General features: G+C 37.7%; 1 protein-coding gene across 2 annotated transcripts in view; it reads left to right on the plus strand.

Annotated features, from left to right (window-relative positions):
* The window catches only part of LOC149153194 (protein PHOSPHATE STARVATION RESPONSE 1-like), a 119238-nt gene extending 94184 nt beyond the window's left edge, over window positions 1–25054 (plus strand). For both annotated transcript variants that reach the window (XM_089438633.1, XM_089438634.1), the window contains 3 exons: window positions 24129–24198; window positions 24369–24447; window positions 24546–25054. In XM_089438633.1, coding sequence (XP_089294759.1) covers window positions 24129–24198; window positions 24369–24447; window positions 24546–24625 — 229 coding nt within the window. In that variant the 3' untranslated portion in view covers window positions 24626–25054. The remainder of the gene's footprint in view (window positions 1–24128; window positions 24199–24368; window positions 24448–24545) is intronic.
* Window positions 25055–25284: the final 230 nt, after the last annotated feature.

Genomic DNA, 25284 nt, shown 5'->3' on the forward strand with positions numbered 1-25284 from the left:
AATGCCGAAGTCAAAGGAGAGAGAGGGAAGTCAAGACACAAGAAGAAAATTGAAGTTTCTAACCTACTGCAACTCGCAAGTGTGACGAAATTTCTATGGAATAGGGCCAAATTTTCTGAGGTTATTGCAGGTTGAAATTCGACCTCTACTGCAGGACCAAAATTTTGACTTTGACTAGATTTTGAAGAAGTTTGACTAGCATTGAATTTGACTTTTGGAGGAGACTTGGAAGAGGGTTCGACTTGGTATCTTTGTGGCAGTTTGGTCTTGGTCTTGGTCTTTGTTTTGCTCTTGGATATCTCTCATTTTGACTTGATTCTATAAGAGAAGGATTGTTGGGTTTTCCCCTTGTGGGTTTCTGGTCTCTGGCCTAATTTCTAGTGTCTCTTGTCTCATTGTGATCTTTATGTTTTGAACATTTGTATAATTGCTTGATGAAGAAGACATAAGAAGTAATAAGAAGACATCTAATATTCACAAGTAATTATCAAGAAGAGGAATTAAGTGTTAAACTACATTACACTTGGTTTCTTAACAAAGCAAACAAGGACGCCCGATACCTACATCTCTAAGTTTTAGAAGACTCTAGTCATGGTGATTGACGTGTCGGAACACAGATTGGTCATGTTGTTCATTGAGGTCTTATTCGAGCCACTATGTGGTTGGGTTAAGGCCTTTAAACCAAATTCATTGCAGGATGCGATTCCCAAAGGTAAAGATTTTTCCAAACCTTTCCTTCTGTAGAAATGAAAGAAGCCCTTATCGAAGGATTGGTCCAGGAAAAATAGAATAGACAATGAGGTCCTAGAGAAATTAAGGAGGAAGAAGCTCTGTTTTAATTGCAAGGAGCCTTGAGTATCGAGTCATAGAAGCATGGGAAAAGGCAAGGTACACTATATTGAGGTACTTTGTGACAATGACGAAGAGGAAGAAATGAGGTCAACTTTGGACAATGGACATAACAGTTCAAATAAGGAATCGCCATGGGTGGAGTCAAGAGGTGGCACCATAACCAGACTCATGTGTTCCCAAGTTTAATACCTTCAGGGTTAGAGGAGTGGTGCAAGGACAATAAGTCACTATTCTTATTGACGGTGGGTCAACCCACAATTTTATTGCTCCGCCTTGGTAGCCAGAAGAAACATTCCCATAAAGAAATTTGAGGGGTTTGATGTAGAGGTGGCTACTAGTGCTAGGATGGTGTGTATTAGGAAAGTCCCATAGCTGGAGCTAAAGGTGGGGAATTACCTAGTAAAATATGATTTCTATTTGGTAAAGTTGGCCAACACCAATCTTGTATTAGGTGTTCAATGGCTTGTTTCTATAGGGAGACATTGGAAGGATTACCGAACCATGGATATGGAGTTCACTACAGTAGATGGCCAGAAGGTGATTGTGAGGGGTATAACCAATGGTATCCCTAAGATGTTTTCAACTAAAATGATGGAGAATATTTTCTAGCATGGTGACATATCTTGGGTAGTCAAGTTCTTTGTTACATCACAGAGACCTTCAAATAACAGTGGACAATATCATGCGGATATTTAGTCATTGGTGAATAAACATGACAAGGTATTACGGACATTCCACTTGGGAGACTTCCTAATAGAGGTTTTGAGGATACCATTGAGCTTGAAGAGGGGGCCAAATCAGTGATAATAACCCCACACAAGCACCCAAAAAGGTTCAAGAAAGAAATAGAAAAGGCCATCAAGGAGTTATTAGAAATGGGGCACATCAAGCCTAGTTCTAGTCCATTTGCTTCATCCTTTGTATTAGTAAAGAAGGGTGGGACCTTGAGAATGTGCATCGACTATTGGGCCTTGGACAAGAAGACAATTAAAAATAAGTACCCTTTACCTAGGATTGATAAACTGCTAGATGAATTGCATGGGAAAGTTTAGTTTTCAAAGATTGATCTTTGGTTATGTATCATCAAATTAGGGTTAGAGAACAAGACATACCCAAGACTGCTTTCTTGTTTCATTATGGGCACTATGACTTCTTGGTCAAGCCGTTTGGGTTGACCAATGCTCTTGCAACTTTCCAATCATGCATGAACCATATTTTCAACAAGCAGTTGAGGAAATTTCTATTGGTATCCTTTGATGATTTTCTAATATATAGTCGAACTTGGGAGGATCACTTGCGACATTTGGATGAGGTGTTGGAGGAGCAACCACTATATGCCAAGGAATTCAAATGTGAATTTGGTATGATGGATATCTTCTATTTGGGCCATGTGATCAACGCACAAGGGGTACAAGTGCATCAAGAAAATATCCATGTGATCCTAGATTGGCCAACAACAAAGACTCTTATAGAGTTATGAGGATTCTTGGGATTTTGCAACTACTATCGACAATTTGTCAGGGGGTATCTGTATATGGTCGCACCTCCAACAAATTTGACGAAGAAAGGGTCCTTCAGGTGGACAAAAGAAGCTCAATAGGCGCTTGACAAGTGCAAGGAGGTAATGAGCACTTTCCCAGTTTTGGCGCTTCCGGATTTCACCCAACCCCTGATGCTTGAGTGTGATGCTTCAGGAGAAGGGATAAGAGTCATTTTGATGTAGAAGAAGCACCCAATTGCATTCAAGAGCCGGAAGCTTACGGAGACGGAGAGGCTATATTCCATTTATGACAAAGAGATGCTCGCCATCATGTATGCATTAGCCAAGTCTAAACAATATCTTATAAGTGGCAAGTTTGTGGCTATGATTTACCACAACAGTTTACGATATTTCCTGGAGTAGAAGGACTTAACGAGAGGCAACAAAAATGGACAAGCAAGATACAATCGTACAACTTCAACATTGTGTACATGAAGGGTAAGAATAACATCGTTGTAGATTCCCTTTCTAAGAGACTGACAACATGCTCTCTTATGGAGATTTCAGCTCATTGGAGAGCACACTTATTGGTGGAGTATTCCAAGAACAAATTTGCTTGCAAACTGATGGATGGGCACATCCAGGATGATAGGTACAAGGTGGTGGGAGACATCATCTACTATAAAGACAAGATATATCTAGTTTTGGAGTCCAAGCTCAAGGAGAAGATCTTGAGAGCCATTCATGACTCACCACTAGCAAGGCACCCTCAATATTTTAAAGACCATAGATAGGTCAGAGAGGTTCTCTTGGTAGGGCCTCAAGGATGATATATTGTGTTATATATATATATATATAATAATAATACAAATAATGTAAACAATACTAATAATAACTAATGATTAATTAAATAATAACTAGTTAATGAAGGTATGCCCCTAAGGACATGACCGTTGGTGAAGAGGTACTTGCCTAGGGTATATATGCAGGACCTCACCCTCATTTGTAATTATCTCATCAATTCTTTTATATAATATTCAATATACAATTACTTGTCCTACAATGTCTTTATCTTCGAAGTATTCTGAAGATTATTGTTGCGTATACGAACTTTGTTCATTGCATTGGTATCAGAGCATTCCTCTGAGTATACGGACTTTGTTTGTTACATTGGTATCATAGTTGTTTGATCCTCTGACCGCTCAACTGTTGCATGGAAAACTAGTATGATCCTGCCTTTGGCCATCAATCCTTTGCAACCTTGTTGTCATCGCAACTGAATCGTTTCGCTACACAAGTTGGAGTTTCTCCATTTTCGCCAATTGGCCCTTGGCCATAAAAGAAAAAAATAATTATAAAAAAAAAGGTAAATTTTTTTGGGAAAAAAGCAAAAAAAGGATTGAAAAAAATTGGAAAAAATTATAAAAAAAAGAGTTAAAAAATAATAAAATACATATATATGAAAATAAAAATAAAAAAATTATTATTAAAAAAACTATATACCAAAAAAATAATATAACAAAAAAATAAATACAAAAGTTATAGAAAAAAAGTTAAAATACACACATTACTTGTCCCTATCCCGCTCAAGGAACAATTACTGGTATTGTCTAACAACCATTGTAGGCTCACCAACAACTGGACGATTGAGCCACCGCGGACACAGAACAACTGTTGCCCGCTGGAGCAATCACAACGACAGATCTATCACAATAAACATGCACACCCAAGCATTGCAACCACCACCCTGCTTTGCTTACCCTCGACACATCGCACAACCATCTGTAACCCAACCGTTCCACTGCCAATTCACAGTGACAAGCCTCTATCCACTACCACAGTTAATGTTGTTCTTATAGAACGCAGACCACCGCAAGCCCTTGGCCAACCCCATCCTATTCACCACTGGCCATACACAGTTCGACCTCCATCACATTTGTTTTGTTGTTACCTTACACAGTTGCAAACTCGCAGCACATTTGAAACTTACTCAGTGCCAATCCATCATAATCACCACTGCCCTCTAAATTGTCGACCTCTCAATTCTTAATCCATACTACCTTTTCGTTTGAGGATAGTCACGACTCTTCATAGGTGGCTATTAGTGAAAAAATTACAATATAGTAGAAAAGATTAGAAAGTTGATTAAGAACACTCAACTGAAAGAATTATGAAGATTTCCAAAGTCATTCAAGCCTTTATATAAAATTTGAAGCAAGGTACAAGGAAACATTAAAAGTAAACACTCATAAAGTATTTTAATAATGAGTTAGTGGGATATTAAAAGAATTACTTTTGAAATTCTAATAAATATTATTTTAATGGATATATAAAAAAAGTGAGGAAAAAGTAGAAAAGAGAATATATTCTTATATTCTCAAATCGTATTTTTATATATATATATATATATATATATATATATTAAAAAGAAGTGCTATAAAATAATAGCAAGCTATTATAAAACTAATACCTAGATTTATAAACTCCAAGTTTAAAGCCAAATATTGAGAGTATTTTTGGTTGAAAAAGGCAATATGGAATCAATTACTGAAGAAAAGAACGGAATATGATCCGGAAACAAAGGAAGAATTTTTTTTCTTTAAAGGTCTTTCAATTGCAGAGTTTAAATTAATTATATTAAAAGGGAATACCCAAGGAAAGGAGATTAATATCGTTATCAACACAAGTGACGAGAAAAATTACATCAATGTTAATTTGGTGAATCAACTATTAATTCCAGAGTCAAGCATAGGAGAAAGAAAAAATATTTTTGGCGAAAAAGAGTATGAAATTAATGATTTACAAGTAATAATTGACCACTATGAATGCATCTCTCAATTTCGTGTCGTAACTATGTTTACCCAAAGATTGATGTAATATTTGGTCAACCTTGGTTAAAAGAATTGGGTATGTTCATGCTAAACATAGAAAAAAAGATTTTGATGTTTCCTTATAAGAAGAAGATGATCACCTTCTAGGAAATGACAATGAAGTCAGAATTGATAATGCCTTCATCAGAAGAATTTAAGGATATTTCAAAACTGATGCTACAAGAGAATCAAGAAACAATGTTAAAAAAGCAAAAGGAGCTTGAAGAAGTCATATCTAACAAAAACGAAGAAAATTCACGCTTGAAGGATCATAATCAGAAACTACTTGTGCAAGTCAAAAAGTGTAAAATGAAAAAGCACAAATTAGAACAAAAAAATGAAGGTTTCGAGAAGAAACTCAATGAAAGTCTATCCGAGAAAGAAGAAAATTTGTGCTTAAAATATCTTAATCAAAGGTTATTAGAACAAATCAAGTGTTTAAAAGACGAGAATCTTGAATGCCAAAATAAAGTTGACTCAAGAAACGAGGAACTCCTATGTCTCAAAAATCATAATCAAAGTCTATTCATTCAAATTGAGAAACTTAAAAATGATAAAAAATCATTGAACAACAAATTAGAAGAATTTATGACGAAAGAAGTTTTGAAGTCTTTAGTCCACGTTGAAGAAAAAGATACGAACACTGATCCAATCAATATCACAACTCAAGAAAATGACAAACTAGTTGAAGGAAAAACATATTTAGATGTTGCAATCCAGATGATAGAAATTCCAAGTGAAGATTTTGTAACCAATTCAACAACATCAATACTTGAATTAAATCAAGAAATTGCCACACAAATGATAAGGGAAAGTCAAAATAGAAGAACTCCTTATCGACATCCAAATCACAAGAGCAAACTTTTCAATCAATCTACTTATCAGTATCACTCAGAGCATAAACAACAAACGCATGTTCCAAGGAATATTGAAGTTTGTATAATCCACTCATGTGATAACAATTCATCACAATTTTCCAGTCACCACAAGATTCCACAAAAGATTAACTTAGGATGGTCAGATCCCTTATCAGTTCCACAACTTTATTTATCACTCCAAGGATCTTATCATCTTGTGTCAACGAAGATGACAACTCGAAGAATACCGAAATATGCAAATAGTTTACAAGACAAAGAAACAAATGACACACCTTGTCAGTAATAAGCTTTGAGGACAAAGATTTTTGAAGAGGAAGGCAATGTTATGAATAAAATATATAGAATAATACAAATAATGTAAACAATAATAATAATAAATAATGACTAGTTAACTAGTAACTAGTTAATGAAGAGGTATGTCCCTAAGGACATGACCGTTGGTGAAGAGGTACTTGCCTAGGGTATATAAACAAGCTTTCACCCTCATTTGTAATCATCTCATCAATTCTTTTATATAATATTCAATATACAATTACTTGTCTTACAATGGATGTCTTTGTCTTCGAAGTATTCTGAAGATTATTGCTACATATACAAACTTTGTTCGTTACATTGGGATCAGAGCATTCTTTTGAGTATACAAACTTTGTTTGTTACATATTGAGCTATGTAAAGGAGTGTATGACCTTTTAGCAAAACAAGTCAGAGGCTACTCATCTCACAGGTTTGTTGTAGCCCTTGTCTATTCCAAAGCAGAATTAGGAGAGTGTGCCCATGGACTTTATTATAGGCTTTCCTAGGGTAGAGGGAAGAGAGTGCATCTATGTAGTGGCGATTGACTGACCAAGTTCGCGCACTTCTTTGCGGTTCTATCAAAGTGCAAGGTAGCGTAGGTGGCTGAGCTATTTTTTGGGGAAATATTTAGACTCCATGGGTTGCCTAAATACGCTGTCAATGACCAAGATAGTAGATTTCTTAGCGCATTGTGCCAGGATCTATTCGGGTTAGTTGGCACAGAATTGAAGCCCAACACTAGCTATCACCCACAAACATATGATCAGACAAGGATTGTAAATGGGTGGGTTGAAGGATATTTGCGGAACTATGTGTTCAAATAGCAAAATGCTTGGATCATATGTCCACCACCTATCGTATGTCCATTGGTATGACCAAGCATTATTTGGCTATGATGCTTCTTCATTTGTGGGGTTGGATTTTGGGGACAATAGAGCTCCCACAACCAAGGATTGGATACAAGAGAGCCAAAATATTCTCAAGGTTCTTATAAAGAACCTACAAGCTACCCAGAATCAACAAACAATGTATGCAGATAGGCACAAGATTGGAGGAAGGAGAATTGGTTTTTCTAATATTGTAGCCTTACAAATAGTCTTCATTGAAGAAAAATGGGATAGAAAAATGAAAACCACATTTCTATGGTCCTTATAGGGTTTACAGAGAGTTGGGAAGGTAGCGTATGAGCTTGAGCTACCAAAGGAAAGCATGATTCATAATGTATTTCATGTATCATGCCTAAAAAAGGCCCTTGGGACAAGATGTTATGACTTTAGTAGAGTTATCCCCACTGGATGAAGAGGGGAAACTAGTCTTGATTCTAAAAGAGATCTTGGATGATAGGGAAAGGAAGTTGAGAAGTAGGATGATCAAGGAATATCTTTCCAGGTGGAAGAATTTACCAATGGAAGATGCCACACTGGAGGGAGATCAGATCTAACAACATTCTAGCTTATAGTTGCTTGAGGACAAGCAATTTCGAGAAGGGAGGATTGTAATGTCCCTTTTTGAATAGTGACTGTAGATGGGTCGATTTAGTAGCCTATCTTGATTCTTGTAAGCTATAGTTAGAAATAGGGATCAATTAATTGTTTAATGTCACTAAGGGGGAAAAGCAACATTTCTAAAGTGCTATTAGATAATTAAATTATAAAGGTAGTAAGTTCAAGTGACCCATGGTTTTCAGGTGAGCAAAAAATTGTAAAAAGAAGATAGGAGCTCGTTTTTGGATATAATTGGAATTTTTATGAATTGAATTTAGAAAGCTCTTGTGACTTTGTTGTGTAAGGAGAAACCCTAGTGAAAAATTAGTCTCGGTGGTGAGACTAATCCACCCTAGCTTGTAAAGATTGGTTTCGGTGGTGAGACTTGTTCACCCTAGCCGATCCAGGGGGAGGATCACTCAAATTCTCCATAAGGATTTAACGAGGATGGGGACGAATTTGCTAGAGATAATGGAGCAAGAAGACAACATTAGATTATCCTTTGCAACAGTTTCATGATTTTCTGGACAGGTCGAATTTGATTGGAGAAGATCGAATTTTATCAGGGAAAGTGAAATAATTATGGATGATTGAGTTTCTTGGTGGGAAATAGATTTATGTTTTGGGTGATATTAATTTGTAGATGAATTCTCCTTTTTGCAGAGGCATGATTTTCTCGACAGGTCGAATTTGATTGGAGAAGATCAAATTTTATCAGGGAAAGTGAAATAATTATGGATGATTGAGTTTCTTGGTGGGAAATAGATTTATGTTTTGGGTGATATTAATTTGTAGATGAATTCTCCTTTTTGCAGAGGCAAATTTAGTTGTGAGGCCGAATTGGTTTGAAGGCCGAATTTTCCTTGTGCAAGGTGAGTTCTCTTTTTGTCGACATGCCGTATAATTAATGGTGCAGATCAAATTATCTTTTTTTTTGGGGGGGGGGGGATATTTATTTGTAGAAGCCAATATATTTTCTAGGGAAAAATCATTTTGTTTAGTAGAAGCTGAATTATATATTGTAGAGCTGAATTACTCTTGAAGGTTTGAAGGGCGCCGAATTGACTTCAAGGTAGCCAAAGAATTCCCTAAGAAGAATGAGATTATTGAGGAAGCTGAGGCCGAATTCCATTGAGCTTATTGGGTGAAGGCCGAGTTACTATTGGAGAGGTCGAGTTCTTTGAAGGCTGAATTGATTCTGGAGGATCTATACCATGCTATTGTTGGAGCAATATCCCAGGGTCTAGTAATCTATTTTTTGCTTGTACAACACTAAGAGATCTATCATCACCAACATATATATTTTTGGTGTTACGATCATTTAAAGAAGAAAACATGGCTTTGTTTTTGGCCATGTGATAAGAAGCTCCAGAATCAATGAGCCACTCATGAGAATGAGAAGAAGAAGATACATTTAGTGCATAGCCAGACCGAGATGCTTGAAAACCACATGCAGAAAGTGCCATTCCTGAAGATGAAGTTGAAGTTGAAGAGTGCTCCAAATGGATGTTATGCTTCTTCATTGCTGCTTCCAAGGCTTCCATCTTCTTAAAGCATTTGGATTCTAAGTGGCCATCTCGATTACAAAAATTGCAATGTCTATCAGTCTTCTTCCCTTTGTTTTTATTTGTCTTATCATTTTGTTGAAATGATTTTTCATTTTGAGGCTGAAATTGCTTAGGACCCTTGTTTGGTTTAGGACCATTCTTTTTAGGATACAACTTCTTAAGATTCTTTGGATTTGGTTGCTGCTGGGCGGCTAACGCTTTCTTAGAAGAGTTTCCAAGATGAAGAAGACCAAGGTGTAAGAGTTTTTCTTGTTCTCTTATTAAAGAATCACAAAAGGAATCAAAGGAAGGGGACTTGTAGGTTTGTCCTTGAGAAATGAAGGCTTCTCTTGTAGAATGGAAGGTGGAAACAAACAAAGAATAGGCTGGTACCAACTTAGTAAGAATGGAGTAGATAAGGCTACTATCTTCTTTCTTAACCTTAACGCCTTCCAAGAGAAGTCTAAGGGTCTTGAACTTGGACAAAAAATCTTCAATGCAAGAAAAATTATTGGGGTCCAATGTAAGCAATTCATTTTCAAGTTGATGGGCTTTAAGTTCATTTTTAATTCCAAAGACTTTAGTAATCTGTTTCATTGCTTCATCAGGAGTATCAAGTTCTGCAATATGGAATATAAGATCTGGAGAAATAGACATCCCTACCAACCCACGTGCTTGGTCTTGTCTATTTTCCCATTTAGCTGCCTTGTCTTCATCTTTCGGTTTGGTCTCTTGGCCTGTGGCTATTCTGTAAAGACCTTTACTTCTAAGTAAATCCACAATGTAGACCACCATTGGAAGTAGTTGGTGTTGTCAAGAATAACTTGGCATGGACTTTCCATTTAAAAAAAAAAACTGAAGCTATAGATGCTGAAACTAAGTGTTTCAATGGAAAGATCTCGAAAAATTAAGATGTTTCAAAAAAAACGGTTCTGAAAACGGCTTCCGGATGAAGAAGTTATGGCTTTTTGAAGAAAATTTGATGAAGTCGCCGACGAAGTGCGGGAATGTACGGAAATGAAAAAATCCGCCCCCAAAAAATGGAGACTTGAACCCAAGACCTTTACTCTCATAAATTAGCTTTGCACCAAGTGAGCTATACAAAAAGTTTGAGAGAGAGAGAGAGGGGGGGGGGGTTGATGCTTTGGGTTGCGTGCTTGCTTTGAGAAAACTCTTTCTCCCTACAAAACAAAAAACACAAAACACAAAACCCAACATGGACATACAAAAAAAAACGAACCTTGCGGCTCGAAGTTAGCTTTAGTTGGAAACTAAATATTTTCAAAAACGAACCTTGCGGCTCGAAGTTAGTTTTAGTCGGAAACTAAATATTTTCCTCAATGTTTCTGATTTTCCGAGATCACACTAAGGCGCAGCGGAAAAGAGCATACGCATGAGAAAAATCCTTCCTTTCTGTTTTTGATTTGTCCAGATCGCACAGAGTCGCAGGGCAAAGAGCATACGCAGAAATGAAAGGTATAGATCCGGTAATAAAAAAAAGCTAAATAAACCGAAAACCGAAATAAACAGAGAGAAAATAACTGTAAACTGCGAATAAACACTATATACCTCCAGATCTTAAAATTGACGCAGCTAGGGCTACCGGAAACCTTTTCGCGTGAAACGAAAGGGGTTCCTCACTGGAACAGATGCTCCCAACACAACAGAGCAGTCCTGTCGGCCCGAAAGTAGTCAAAAACAGTAGATCTAGGAAACGGTAGTCGGATGCAGTTCTACCGGCTTCAGATTTGGATCACCAACGGACGCGACCCTCAAATAGCTCTGATACCATGTAGGAATTTACAGGGTAAGTTCCTCAGACAGAACACCAAAGGACACCGCTCACAAACAGATCACAGATCAATACACCAGTATTTTGACGTGGTTAAAACCCTCAAAGAGGGAAATAGTCCACGACCTGAGCCAATGCGACCACTTCAGGAAATTTATTAATAAAAGAATGAAAATTTACATAAGCTTCTCTCATGACCGGTTTTTTTCTACAAATGACCCTCCATGCTCTTTAAATAGAGATCATGGACCAATCGGGTGTTAAGCCACGGATCAAGTGTCGGTAATACCGAGGAGAGAATGAACCGTCGGATCACTACATATCGTGATCGTCGGATTGTAAGTTACAAAATGTACATGGTAAAGAAACACACTTTACCTAACTCTAACTCTATACTAGACCAAGTTGTACTTAACTATTTCCTATGTGTCGGAATATCCTAACAAAATTTACTTGCAGTAATTCCTTAATTTTGTTATATGGTACTTGCATGCAAAATATTTAAATAAATATATGTTGTCAAAGTGTTTGATGAAACACTTGAAATAAAATTTGGAATTTTTTACAAATTAAATTAGTAAGAATATTAGGGGGATATTACAAATATCCCAATGCAAGTACACAAATCTCGATGCATCGTGTACATATCCCAATGTGGGGCACCTGCTGAGAAATCTATAGGGCAATGGTTAGGATAATTTCTCTTATATTTGACAATTGCTTGTGATGTCTTTGAATTTTTTCTTACTTATTATCTTCTTCTCTTTTATTATGTTATTCTTATCATCAAACAACTACCAAAATAAGAAGATCAACAATACACAAGAACACAGGATGTAGGCTGAAAGCTAGGGCAAAAGCCTTTCCAGTTGAGAGGAAAACGCGCAAGTCTCCTCTTCTTATAGATTCTTCAATTGACGAATTCCAAGACCTCTAGACCAAGACCAATACCCTTCCAAGACCAATTACAACCTTCTTGATAATGTGCTCCCTTTGTCCAAGTCAAACCCAGTCAAATCTCTTCTAGCAGCACAACTTCGGCCCCCAGCTTGATCTGAAATTAAAAACTTGAAGGTTCCATAAAAATTTTGCAAGCAAGTTTATGTTTTGTGGGCAATGGATCAATTTGCAAAAGCACATAAACTTAGCGTTTTTAGTTAAGTTTTGCAAAAATAAAACAGAGAAAATTAAACCATGAACAACATCACACAAACAACAATTTGATGACGAAGGTCACCCCTCTCGGGCTATGTCTTCGGGTCTAGCTTCCAATGTTGGGCCTTTAAATTCTATTCTCAAATCTGAAATTACATTAGTTTACATAGCTCAAATTGCAAAAATGATACTGCCATTGAGTTCAAAATACCCAAAAACCCTTGTCTAGGTTCTTCTTGGGCTCAAAAACGCTGAAGAATGACCAAGTTAGATCTCGTTCTCCAATTCCTTGCTATCTTTCCTGCAAATTGACAAAACTGACTAACTGTGCTACGAAATCCAACTAATCGCATGGTGTGGTGGTATTGCTCTATAGGAGGTCTAGGGGTCGAACCCTGTTGAGGACCTTTGGACCTATTATGAAATTTTTGGCCAATAATAGAGGGCCACGTGGTTCCCTCTCATTGGGCCACGTGGCGCCTCTTGATTGGGCCACCCAATCAGTCAACAACCAATCACAAACTGCCAACCCAGCGATACGACCTTGCCACATCTCTCACCTGGATTGGTCCGTCTGACACCGTGCCCTGCACAGTCACCTAATGACATCATCGTACGGACTGCCTAGTCAGCATTCCAGTCAACCCTGCAAGTTAACTTTTAGCTGTTTGCCAAAAAAATCAGAACGCGATAACTTTTGCATACGATGTTGGATTGAGGCAATTCAAGTGGTGTTGGAATAAGGACGACGAATACCATGATTTGGCACTAGTCTCGAGCAATTTTGAGCATATTTTTGATCCACTGGATCATTCCTCCCCAGTGGAAGATTTTGGACCACCAAAAGTCTATTTTTACTCAAAAAGTGAGGGTACAACTCCCTCACTTTCCCGATCTCAATCCACCTTGCTTTACTTGAATTAGTACCTTTGATCCCCAATCGAAGATACTCCACATTGCCTCTACGTGAAGTCTTTATCCTTCTGTCAAGAATAGTATCTTGCTACAATTATTCTAAGTATTTAAGAGAAAAATCTTCTATAGATGGAATATGAACATTCTCTTCTTGTTCATCAATCAAAGGAGAGTCATATGATCTCAAGTTTTCCACATTCACAGCAAAATAAATTTGAATGTAAGATGGCAAATCTAATCGGAAAGCATTGTTACCAATCTTCTCCAAAATCTTGAAAGGACCATATGTGATTGGCTTGAGGTTTTTACCGTCACTTTGAAGTCTTTCCTTGTTGATGTACAACCAAACTTGATCTCCCACTTGGAAATCACGATCAACCTGATGCTTGTCATGTCTTGCCTTGTACTTGGCTCTGCTTTTCTCAAGCTGCTTTTGTACAATTTGATGCATTAGATGGATTTGTTCTATAAAATGCTTGGCCTTGTCCACGTCACTATGTCCATCTACAACAATATCTTTGCCAAAGATGAAATCCAAAGGAGACTTTGGCAAATAACCCAAACAAGCTTCAAATGGAGATACTTGCGTAGATGAATGCTTGGCACGATTGTAGGCATGCTGGATGTAATGCAAATGTTCATCCAAAAGTTTAGGATGCTTACCAAAATATCCATGAAGGAGATGCACTACTGTTCTGTTTACCACTTCTATCTGGCCATCGGTTTGTGGATGAAATGTTGTGCTCTTCTTCAATTTGGTGTCCATGAGTTCCCATAAACTTAACCAAAACTTCCCGACAAATATAGAATCTCGATCGACAATAATAGAAGTGGGAAACCCAAAATGTACCCATACATTTTGGAAGAACATATTTGCGGTCTATTCAACTTTAATCTGTTTCTTAGATGGCATCAACACACATTTTGCTGAAACGATCCACAACAAACATAAAGATAATCATGACCTTTCTTTGGCATTAGTAGTCTACCTACAAAATCCATTAAAATACTTTCCCAAGGACGAGAAGGAATAGGAAGTGGAGTATACAAACCCAATTTCCTATTGCCAGGCTTACTAGTAGCACACATGGAACATCCTCTTACATATCTTGAAACACTTTCATTCATGCGAGGCCAATAACAATACCTCTGAATTTGTGCAACTATTTTTCCTACACCAAAGTGACCAACAATAAGAGAAGTGTGGGCTTCCCTTATGACATTGACTCTTTCACCCCGTGGAACACATAACTTGCCAAGATGATACAACAACTTGTTATGAACATGATAATCCAACTCTTCAACATGATTGCCTTGAATCAAAGTTGCATAAACATCTTTAAAATCGTCATCTTGAGCATATTGTTCAATATAACTTTCATGCATGATTGAGTTATGCTTAAGAATGATAGATGCATTAACAATAGGCCTTGATAACATATCAACAACTTTGTTGTATATACCTTTCTTGTACTTGATTACCAAATGAAATTGCTGTAGGAATCCCATCCACTTGAAATGTCTAGCTTGTTGTAGCTTGGTTTGTGATTGTAAATATTGCAAAGGTTGATGGTTAGTATGAATAATCGTTTCCTTACCCATCAAATAGTGCTTCCATTTCTTCACGCTTTGTACCAAAGCATACAACTCTTTATCATAAGTTGGATAGTTAATTACTGCATTGGTAAAGGTTTCAAAATGATAACAAAATAGGCTTACCATGCTACATCAAAACTGCTCCGATGGCATAATCACTTGCATCGTTTGAATCTCAAATGGCTGCTTAAGATCTGGAAGTGCAAGAACTGGTGTTGTACTAATTTTCTCTTTCAATGTATCGAAGGCTTTTTGCTGCTTGCCTCCCCATTGAAAGACCTGTTTCACAGTGGTCAATGCATGTAATGGCGCTGCAATGAGTGAGAAGTTAGCTATAATTTTTCTCCAATATTGGGTTGCTCCCAAAAAGCTCGTAACTTCTTTTACATTATTGGGTTTAGGCCAATTCACAATGGCTTCAACTTTTGAGGGATCAATTTTCAAATTCACCCCTACAATATGACCCAAATAAACCAAAGAGGTTTTTCCAAATGCACACTTAAACATCTTCAAATACAATTTCTCTTTCTTTAAGACATCTAAAACTTATTTCACATGCTTGACATGCTCTTCACGAGTCTTACTGAAAATTAGAATATCATCTAAGTAGACTATGACAAAATCATCTAGGAATGGTCTTAACACATCATTCATAACTCTCATGAATTTTGCAGGTGCATTGCAAAGCCCAATCAACATAACTAACCATTCAAATAAACCTTGTTTTGTTTTGAAAGTAATCTTCCAAATACCACCTTCAACAATCCTTATTTGGTGATCACTACTTCTCAATTCTAACTTAGTGAAATAGACAATATCCTTTAGTTGGTCTAGCAAATCATCAATACGAGGAAGAGGATAATGATTCTTTACCGTGATTTTGTTTAAAGCTCTAAAATCCACACACATGCACCATGTACCATCCTTCTTTGGAACCAAGACGATAGGAGACCCACAAGGAGATGTGCTAGGCCTAATGACCCCTTTGTCAAGCAACTCTTGAATTTGCTTCTTGATTTCTGCATTCTCCAAAACTAACATTTTGTACATGCCAATGTTTGGAAGAGGTGCATCCTGCTGCAATTGAATCTCATGTTGGATTCCTCTTTTAGGAGGCAACCCTTTAGGTTCCTGAAACATCTTGTCATATGTGTTAACAACTTCAACCAAATCATGCTTGAGTTTTGAATCACATCCTTGGAAAGCTTTAGATTCAACAGTATCTTTGGGTTTGATCATCAACAACACAAAATTCTTACTAGCATTAACAAGCCTTTTCATTTGACCAACACTCACAAGAGATAAGTTCATCTTCTTGTGATGTGCTCTAACAATATACTGAACACCATCTTTAAAAAGATGATATTTGTTCTCATGATCATAGAATATGGCTTTTCGGTCATACAAGTATGGACTCCCTAAAACAATCTCGCATATGTCAAGTGGTACAACATCAAGCTCCACCTCATCTATAAAGTTTGCAGTGATGGCAAATTTTAGCTTACACTTTCTTGTCACTTGCAATTTGGCATTTTCACATACCCAACCCAAAGGGTAAGGTTTAGGATGAGGTGTAGTTTCTAAGTTTAGTTTCTTGACAATAGCTTTAGAAATAAGGTTAACTTGGGATCCACTATCAAATAAGGTATCAACTCTAGTATGTTTTGTAATGACCCTGATATGGAAAAGTTCAATTCATTCTTTATCATTTTGAGACTCAATAGGCTTATTGGAAGAACTATTACTTGCAACAGAAGCTTTACCTTTCATTCCCATGGTTGTAATTTTGGTCTCATCACCTGAATCAGATCCTAGATCTTGTTGAGTTGTTGCAGCAATCTTTTGTTTCCCCTTGTTATTGAACTTCTTTGGTCTCATTTCTGGATGTAGTTTCCAACAATGGTCTTCATCATGGCCTTCTTTAGAGCAATGTTTACAAGGAAGTTTCTCTACATCTTTCTTGACTGTAGCATTCTTTTTGCCTTTGCCTTTAAACTTCCCATTTCCTTTGTCTCCAGATTTGGACAACTTCTTGCTAGTCTCTTGAGGAACATTCTTCCCTCTTGCTTCTAAATGAGTTTCCTGAACACATACTTCATCTAGATTGGTGGGATTAAACATAAGAATTGTATGTCTCAAATAACTATGTAATCCACCTATGTATTTAAGGAGAGTGTCTTGTGAAGACAAATCTACACCCAAGATAAAGTTGCTCTTCTAAATTCTTGTGTGTAACTTTGAACACTCTGACCTTTAGCTTGTCTAAATTTTTTCCAATCCATAATTGATTTTTGCATGTAAACTAATGGATAAAATTGTCTTCTTAATGCAACTATAAAATCATTCCAAGAAGAGATAATTTTACCACTTTTCTTCAAATCTTCTTGAGTTCTGGCCTCCCACCAGATGAGAGCTGCACTTTCCAAATGAAGAGAAGCAAGCTGGATCTTGGTCACATCATCCTTAATCCTTTGAATCTTGCAATAGACTTCAATTTGACGAACCCAATTATCCAAATTTTCAACATTTACTTCCCCATTGTACATAGGCAATTCAAACTTGACATCAAGCTTTAACAAAGGAGACTTAGCATGTCCTTTTGGAGATCTAGGAGGAGTATGTGTAGGTGTTGAAGGAGGTGAAGAAGGAGGTGAGGATGGAGGTGAATATGGAGGTGAAGGAGGAGGTGGTGGTGGAGGCTTTCTCCCATCACCACCATTACCTTTTGGATGATTTGAACTCTCTCCTTGCAACCTTGTTGTCCTCTCTTCATACAAAACTTTCACCATTTCAGACATATCATAGAAAGCCTTTCTGAAAGCTCTCTCATCCTCAGACATCATCTCATGTCCTTCTTCATGTGCCATGACTGGTGGAGTTTGAGGAGTTTGTGACCTCCTTGAGCCAATTTGAGGGTTTGGCTCTTCAAGCACTCTTTCTCCTCTTTTCAAATTTAACCTTGTAAGCATCAAGAAAACACTTGCAAACACAGTCAAACCTTCAAAACAACCATGCTCTGATACCAAATTGATCTGAAATTAAAAACTTGAAGGTTTCATAAAAAGTTTGCAAGCAAGTTTATGTCTTGTGGGCAATGGATCAATTTGCAAAAGCACATAAACTTAGTGTTTTTAGTTAAGTTTTGCAAAAATAAAACAGAGAAAAATAAACCATGAACAACATCACACAAATAACAATTTGATGACGGAGTTCACCCCTCCTGGGCTATGTCTCTGGGTCTAACTTCCAATGTTGGGCCTTTAAATTATATGCTCAAATATGAAATTACATCAATTTACATAGCTCAAATTGCAAAAATGATACTGCGATTGAGTTTAGAACACCCAAAAATCCCTGTCTAGGGTCTTCCTCGGCTCAAAAAGGTTGAAGAATGACCAAGTTAGGCCTATTTTTCCAATTCCCTGCTATCTGTCTTGCAAATTGACAAAACTGACTAATTGTGCTACGAAATCCACCTTTTCGCTGATCGTCGAGCGATAAAATTCGCCTGGGACCGATGAGATCCTCGTTGCAATGGGTGCAATTTGTCGCCTACTTAACCGCGCTCATAAGGCCTTAAGCGCCGGGCCTGGTTATGGGCCATGTGGCCAGGGGCTAGGCTACGCGCTGAGTAGTGGTCATGTGTCACCAATAAGACCAGGGGCAGGAGCTTGTTCGCCCGCCCCCTCCGCCATGACTCTCGTTGACAGTTATGTTGGTCTATTGGAACCATGGGCCGGGGCCTATCTTCCCGCCCCCTGCGCCATAGCTCCTGCCTGTGGGTATGTGGGTTCACGTAGAACCTGGGACCAAGGCTAACTGCCCTGCCCGTCTCCCCAAACCGCTGCGCCAATTGAATTCAAATCAAACTGGTGACTCATATGGGTTAAGAACTAATCCCATGACGTGGTGGTAAGGTGTGGTATTGCTTTGAGGAGGTCTAGGGGTTGAAACCTGTTGAGGCCCTTTGGCCCTATTATGAAATTTTTGGCCAATAACAGAGGGTCACGAGGCGCCCTCTCATTGGGCCACGTGGCGCCTCCTGATTGGGCTACCCAATCAGTCAACAACCAATCATAAACTGCCAACCTAGCTGTACGACCCTGCCACGTGTTTCTCTCGGATTGGTTCGTCTGACACCGTACACTGCATAGTCAGATGATGACATCATCGTACGAATTGCCCAATCAACATCCCAATCGACCTTGCAAGTTAACATCTAGCTGTTTGCTAAAATTTCAGAAGGTGATAACTTTCGCATACGATGTCAGATTGAGGCGATTCAAGTGGCGTTTGAATCAGGGCGAAGAACACTACGATTTGGCACTGGTTTCAAGAAATTTTGAGCACTTTTATTTTTGAGCATATTTTTTCCCCTTGAGCACTTATGGAATTTCGGCCTCTACTGCAAGTCTAAAATTTTCGACTCCTCCAATAGCTGCGACCTTCGCACGTGTGAGCTGATTTAGGGCTTCTAGGGCTTCTCTTGACCTTCGCTTGAGTTTCTCCTTCTTCTAGGGCTAGAGGATGACCTAATGAGCCTTCCTTCAACCTTCTTTTTGCACTTTCTTCAAATTGGATCTTGCAGCAGCAAAACCCTAGCCTTCTTTCCTTTGCATGTGTGAAAAGAGAGAGAAATAACCTAAACACTTGTCTTCGTCCTTCTTCCTTTGTCCCTGGCCTTCTTCTTCTTCTCCTTTGTTTGAATGATGATAGGATGAATGATGTCCTAAGGAGGTCAAGTTCCCATATATATATATAGGCCTCCAAGGTGGACGAAATGCCCTAGAATAGGCCGAATTCTTAGCTGCTAGGCCGAATTTGTCTTGGAAGGTATCTTGACACTTTAAAATACGAGAACCATTCTTTTTACAAGTTACAATGTGCTGGATGGGGTCTTCCTTATATGACAATGACTATTTGACGTCTTGACCCTTGAACAAACCCTAGAAGCATTCAATGGGTGTTTGAATTCTAAAATAAAAGACCTTGAGCATGAAACCCATGCTTCAAAAATAACAATAATAATTTTTCTTTCATATTACAATATACAAGAATCAAAAGTACATTTCATATTTATAAAGACCGAATCTAGTTACACATTTTTCAACACTCCCTCTTAACTAGGGAGGTATTAATAAATGGTATATGGACATTCTCAATCTGAATAGATCTCATAAGAAGAGTCGGATTGGTAAGCCATCTCTTTGCATCAAATCATCCAACATTGTCACATAGCAAGCCCTTGACTAATAGCTATATCTCTCCACAAGATCAGAGCACAATGCTGCTGAGACCAATGACTGGTAGACACCATCATCATTGTCTCTCAAGGCACATACCCCACCCGAGTGTTCACAGGGTATGTCCTTCCAGGATTATTCTTATCTTGGATTCCCAGTCCTTAAAGAATATTGGTCCTCTTCGACTACTCTTATCTTGGATGCCCTACCTCATCCTCAAAGAGTATCGGATGCCAAATGCTTACCCAATCCTCCATTCTTTCTTCACGAAGTGAAGACAAGAATGATGTGTCTATCTCTCCCTCTCAACTAGGGAGGATATATTAACCAAACCAAGGTTGTCTCTCAAGTACAGAAGTTTTTTGTCTTAATCCCAACTTCCTTACAGAAAGCTATGATTTCCTTTGAAGTGTATTCCCCTCCATTGTCGAACCTTAATATCTTTATTCTTCTTTCTGTAAGGTTCTCCACTTCAGCTTTGAATTCTTGAAATTTGATGAATACTTCATCCTTGGATTTCAACAAATAAACCCAAGTTTTGCTTGAATGGTCATAAGTGAATGTCACATAATATAGATGACCTCCAAGAGACTTAGTAGACATAGGACCACATACATTAGAATGAATGAGATCTAAAATTTCTTTTGACCTTGAAGCACTGCTTCCAAATAGTCTCTTGGCATTTTTACCCAATGCACATCCCTTGCATACTCCTTCGTGATCCTCCTTGAGTTCAGGGATGCCATTTACCATTGAATTTAGAGTTGGTAAGATTTTGTAGTGAAGGTGACCAAACCTTCTATGCCAAAGTTCACATGGACTTACTTCAATGTGAACCAAAGCTTGAGAGAGAGGAGTCAACAATCTGTAAAGTCTTCCTTCACAAATCCCAATCATCTTTGCATTTTCGATGCTAGAGTTTTTATCCCATAGTACAACCTTTCCATCTATAAAAGCAACTCTATCTCCCTTATCTTCTAGACATGAAATAGAGAGTAGATTCTTTTGCATCGCTGGAACGAATAGGATGTTGTTGAGATGAATATTTCCTCCATTCTCTAGCTCTAGCGAGGTTGATCCAATTCCTCTTACATGATAGCTCTTCTTATCACCAAGCTCAACGAAGTAAGAGGATTTTCCTCTTGATAAGGTCTTTAGTTGCTTGTGCTCACTAGTCATATGTCTTGATGCTCCACTGTCGATTACCCAAATATTCTCATCTTCAAATGTGTCAGTAAGTGCTGAGAATAATCCTTCGTCCTTTGTAGATGTCTTGGTCATATAATTCTTGATGGATACTAGGAGATTCCACAATGATTGATTCCTTTCTTGAGATGACTTGCTACCATAAAACACTTTTGTAGAAACTTCTTCAAGGGAGTAGTGATCTTCATTATGCCCTTAGCCAACCTTAGCTCTAATACCATGTTGAAAAATCTATAGGGCAATGGTTAGGATGATTTCTCTTATACTTGATAACTGCTTGTGATGTCTTTTTACTTTTGCTTACTTATTATCTTCTTCTTTTGTTATTTTGTTATTCTTATCATCAAACAACTACCAAAACAAGAAGATCAACAATACACAGGATAACATGATATACGCTGCAAGCCAGGGCCAAAACCTTTCCAATTGAGAGGAAAACCCGCAAATCCCTTCTCTTCTTATAGATTTTTCAATTGACGAATTCCAAGACCTCTAGACCAAGACCAATACCCTTCCAAGACCATGTCCAACCTTCTGGATGATGTGCTCCCTTTGTCCAAGTCATACCCAGTCAAATCTCCTCTAGTAGCACAACTTCGACCCCAGTAGCACAACTTCAACCCCTAGCGACAAAATTTCGGCCTTTATTGCAGGTCTGAAATTTTCGGCCCCGCCGCTTTCGCACATGTGAGCTGATTTAGGGCTTCTAGGGCTTCTCTTGACCTTCACTTGAGTTTCTTCTTTTTCTAGGGCTAGAGAATGACCTAATGAGCCTTCCTTTGTCCTTCTTTCTGCACTTTCTTCAAATTCGATTTTGCAGCAACAAAACCCTAGCCTTCTTTCCTTCGCACGTGTGAAAAGAGAGAGAAATAACCCAAACACTTGTCTTCTTCCTTTTTCATTGGCCTTCTTCTTCTCCTTTGCTTGAATGATGATATGATGAATGATGTCCTAAGGTGGTCGAGTTGCCTCCTATATATATAGGCCTCCAAGGTGGACAAAATGCCCTAGAATAGGCTGACTTGGTAACTTGGTCTTGGAAGGTATCTTGACACTTTAAAATACAAGAATAATTCTTTTTACAAGTTACAATGTGTTCGATGGGGTCTTCCTTATATGACAGTGACTCTTTTGACTTCTTGACCCCAGGACAAATCCTAGAAGCACTCAATGGGTACTTGACTTCTAAAATAAAAGACCTTGAGCATGAAACCCCTACTACGAAAATAACAATAATAATTTTTCTTCATTTTACAATATACAAGAATCAAAAGTACATTTCATATTTATGAAGACCGAACCTAGTTACACATTTTTCAACAACACCCACCTATAATAATAAGTTAATTCTCAACACAAGTCATTAACCAATGCACAATGAGTAATCTCTTTTAACAACATTATAACATAAGCTAATTTTATAATTTGCTGAAATTTACCATGGTGGTACAAGCTTACCATTTACATGCGCTAATTTTATAATTTGCTGAAATTTACCATGGTGGTACAACCTTACCATTATTAGATGCGCTAATTTGTAAGTCAAGAAGTATTTTCTAGATCACTTGGTTAGAGATAGGTAACATGATGAAATAATTGATGAAAGGTGCAAGGGATTTCATGTATTAACTGTCAGAGTCACAGAAGATGATGTTAAGGGTCTTCTAACTGGTCCAATTAGCTTTCTAGAGCTATGAATCTTTATTTTGTATATGCAAGTTTTTTTAGAGGGAGCTTTGTTTAGAGTTACCACCTTAACACATTGTTTATTATCCATTTTTGTATTTTTCTTCAATTTCTTAGTTTTTTTTTGAGATATGCATTTTTAGCATAGGTAGGACTTAGGGGTTGGGCTTTTTAATGAGGTGGCATAGCTCTAGCTTCATCATTTTGTTCATTTTTTACTTTCACGCTCCACTTCTAGTCATTAAAATCTTTATTGTTACCACAGGTTATTGGACTATATCCAAACTTTTGTTACATTGGCAACTTTATAAAGAAACCATCATCACCATGTCTAACCAAAACACCCACATACAAAAACATAGCACATCAACTGAAATAAAGATAATGCATAAAGTACAATCTGTGAGTGCATATGCAACTGAAATAAAGATAATGCATATCTGTGAGTGCCTGTGATGTTTGAGGAGTGAGTCAGAGGAGCTGATATACCATGGTAGAGTCCATCCGAAAGAGCTCACGAGTGACATGAAGCACAGATTAGCATGAGTTTGATGGAAGATATAAACCAAAGGACTCTGATTTGGTTTTATATTCGTGATGCACACACAGATATGACTTCATTCCAAGCTTATTATATAGAGGTCCAAGTATCTTGGTATTTTTTGGATATTTAATGGCTTGTGTGTTATAGTATGCCTTACGTTGACATCAATTCAGATTTTATTCCCAACATTTTGGGGCAACGACATTTAATCAAGTGACATAGTTGCCCTTTAGTTTTGTAATTCCTTAATGCATGTTGCAACTAAAATTTGCCTTTGATTTGCCGCTGTCACTGTTGTGACTATGATATTTGTCTTTTAGGTCCATTTATCTTTTGAGAGATTCTCTTTCTATTATAGAGTAAGGTTCACGATGTTGTGCGCTAAGTGCGACTTCATGTAGCCTACTGTTTTTGGTTGTCTGTATGGTTGCATGCATGTTTGGGAGGTCAATTTCTAATTCTAGATAGACACAGTGTCGCGTGTTGCTTGTCACATAGTTGAGGTTATATGAGATGCAAACTCCATTGTTTCAGTATTATTTCACTGGACAGGTGTGAATTAGTCATGATTCTTCATTGTATACAGGGGCATGCAAATTACGGAGGCGTTACGCTTACAGATGGATGTTCAGAAGAAGTTACACGAGCAGCTTGAGGTATGGACGTTGGACACTATATTTGAGCGTTTGATCCTGTTCCGATGGAACCATTATCAATTTCATAACAACATCTGCAATCATTGTGATTGTAAAAAAAATTACTTTTAAGTATCGTTTAGAAGTAAGTTTTCACGTGGTTAAGGATTCTGGATTTTGTATTGATGCAGACCCAAAGAACTTTACAATTACAGATAGAAGAGTATGGCAAACGCCTACAGAAGATGCTTGAAGAGCAGCAAAAAACAGGTGATTTTTTCTAACTATGATAACATGTCTTGTCGTGGTTGCCAATTGATCATCTTTCTAGAATTTCACTTATTCCCCAGTTTTCTGCGCCATTTCAGGCAGAAAAATAGAATGCGACCCTAAGGCGGTGGATGACCAAAGTAAGTCAGATGCTGTGGGAGGCTCAACTCCAGAATGAGAAGTTGGATGAGAATAACATAAGATGACATTACATGCTGGTTCGAAAACTTTGATCAACCTTATCAGCAATACACTGATTCACAACTGAAACCTTTCTACATGCTTTGTAATTTCTTCGCAACTTATTTTCTCAATCATTACCTGCGTGGTACTGGTATGTCATGTAGAGTATCAATCTGACTGGCAGAAGTCCACTGACTAGGGATTGGTGAGACCCTGAAAGTAATCATATTAACCATGAAAGTGAGCATTACTTGAATGCCTTCGGAGAAAATCTCAAATCTGTAAAAGTATTGTTATTCATCTCAAAATGCTCTGGGAATATTTGTAGAATGAGAACAAGGTTCACATCTAAACCGTAGCGAGACCAGGATTTATGTTATTCCAGGTTTTTCTTAAACAAATTCCTTTTGAAGCTTTAGACAAAGATGAAAGGCGGCCATGATTTATAATATTGTAGGGTCTTTTCTCACTTTTTGACACAAGTCTCAGCAGGCCAGCTGGTGAATCGGAGACGTTCTATGAAAAGCTTGCCTGTCCTTTGAACCTATACCATGTATAGACTCCCAGTGGTTAAAGTTATTGTAATAAAATATTGTACTTTTTTACCAAAGAAAAAAACACTTCTTTCTATTAAAAAAAAGGATAGTACATTTT

Source organism: Pinus tabuliformis, chromosome 9 (assembly GCF_031772625.1).
Source record: "Pinus tabuliformis cultivar Carrire ecotype Pingquan chromosome 9, CPIR1, whole genome shotgun sequence".
Classification (NCBI taxonomy): Eukaryota; Viridiplantae; Streptophyta; class Pinopsida; order Pinales; family Pinaceae; genus Pinus; species Pinus tabuliformis.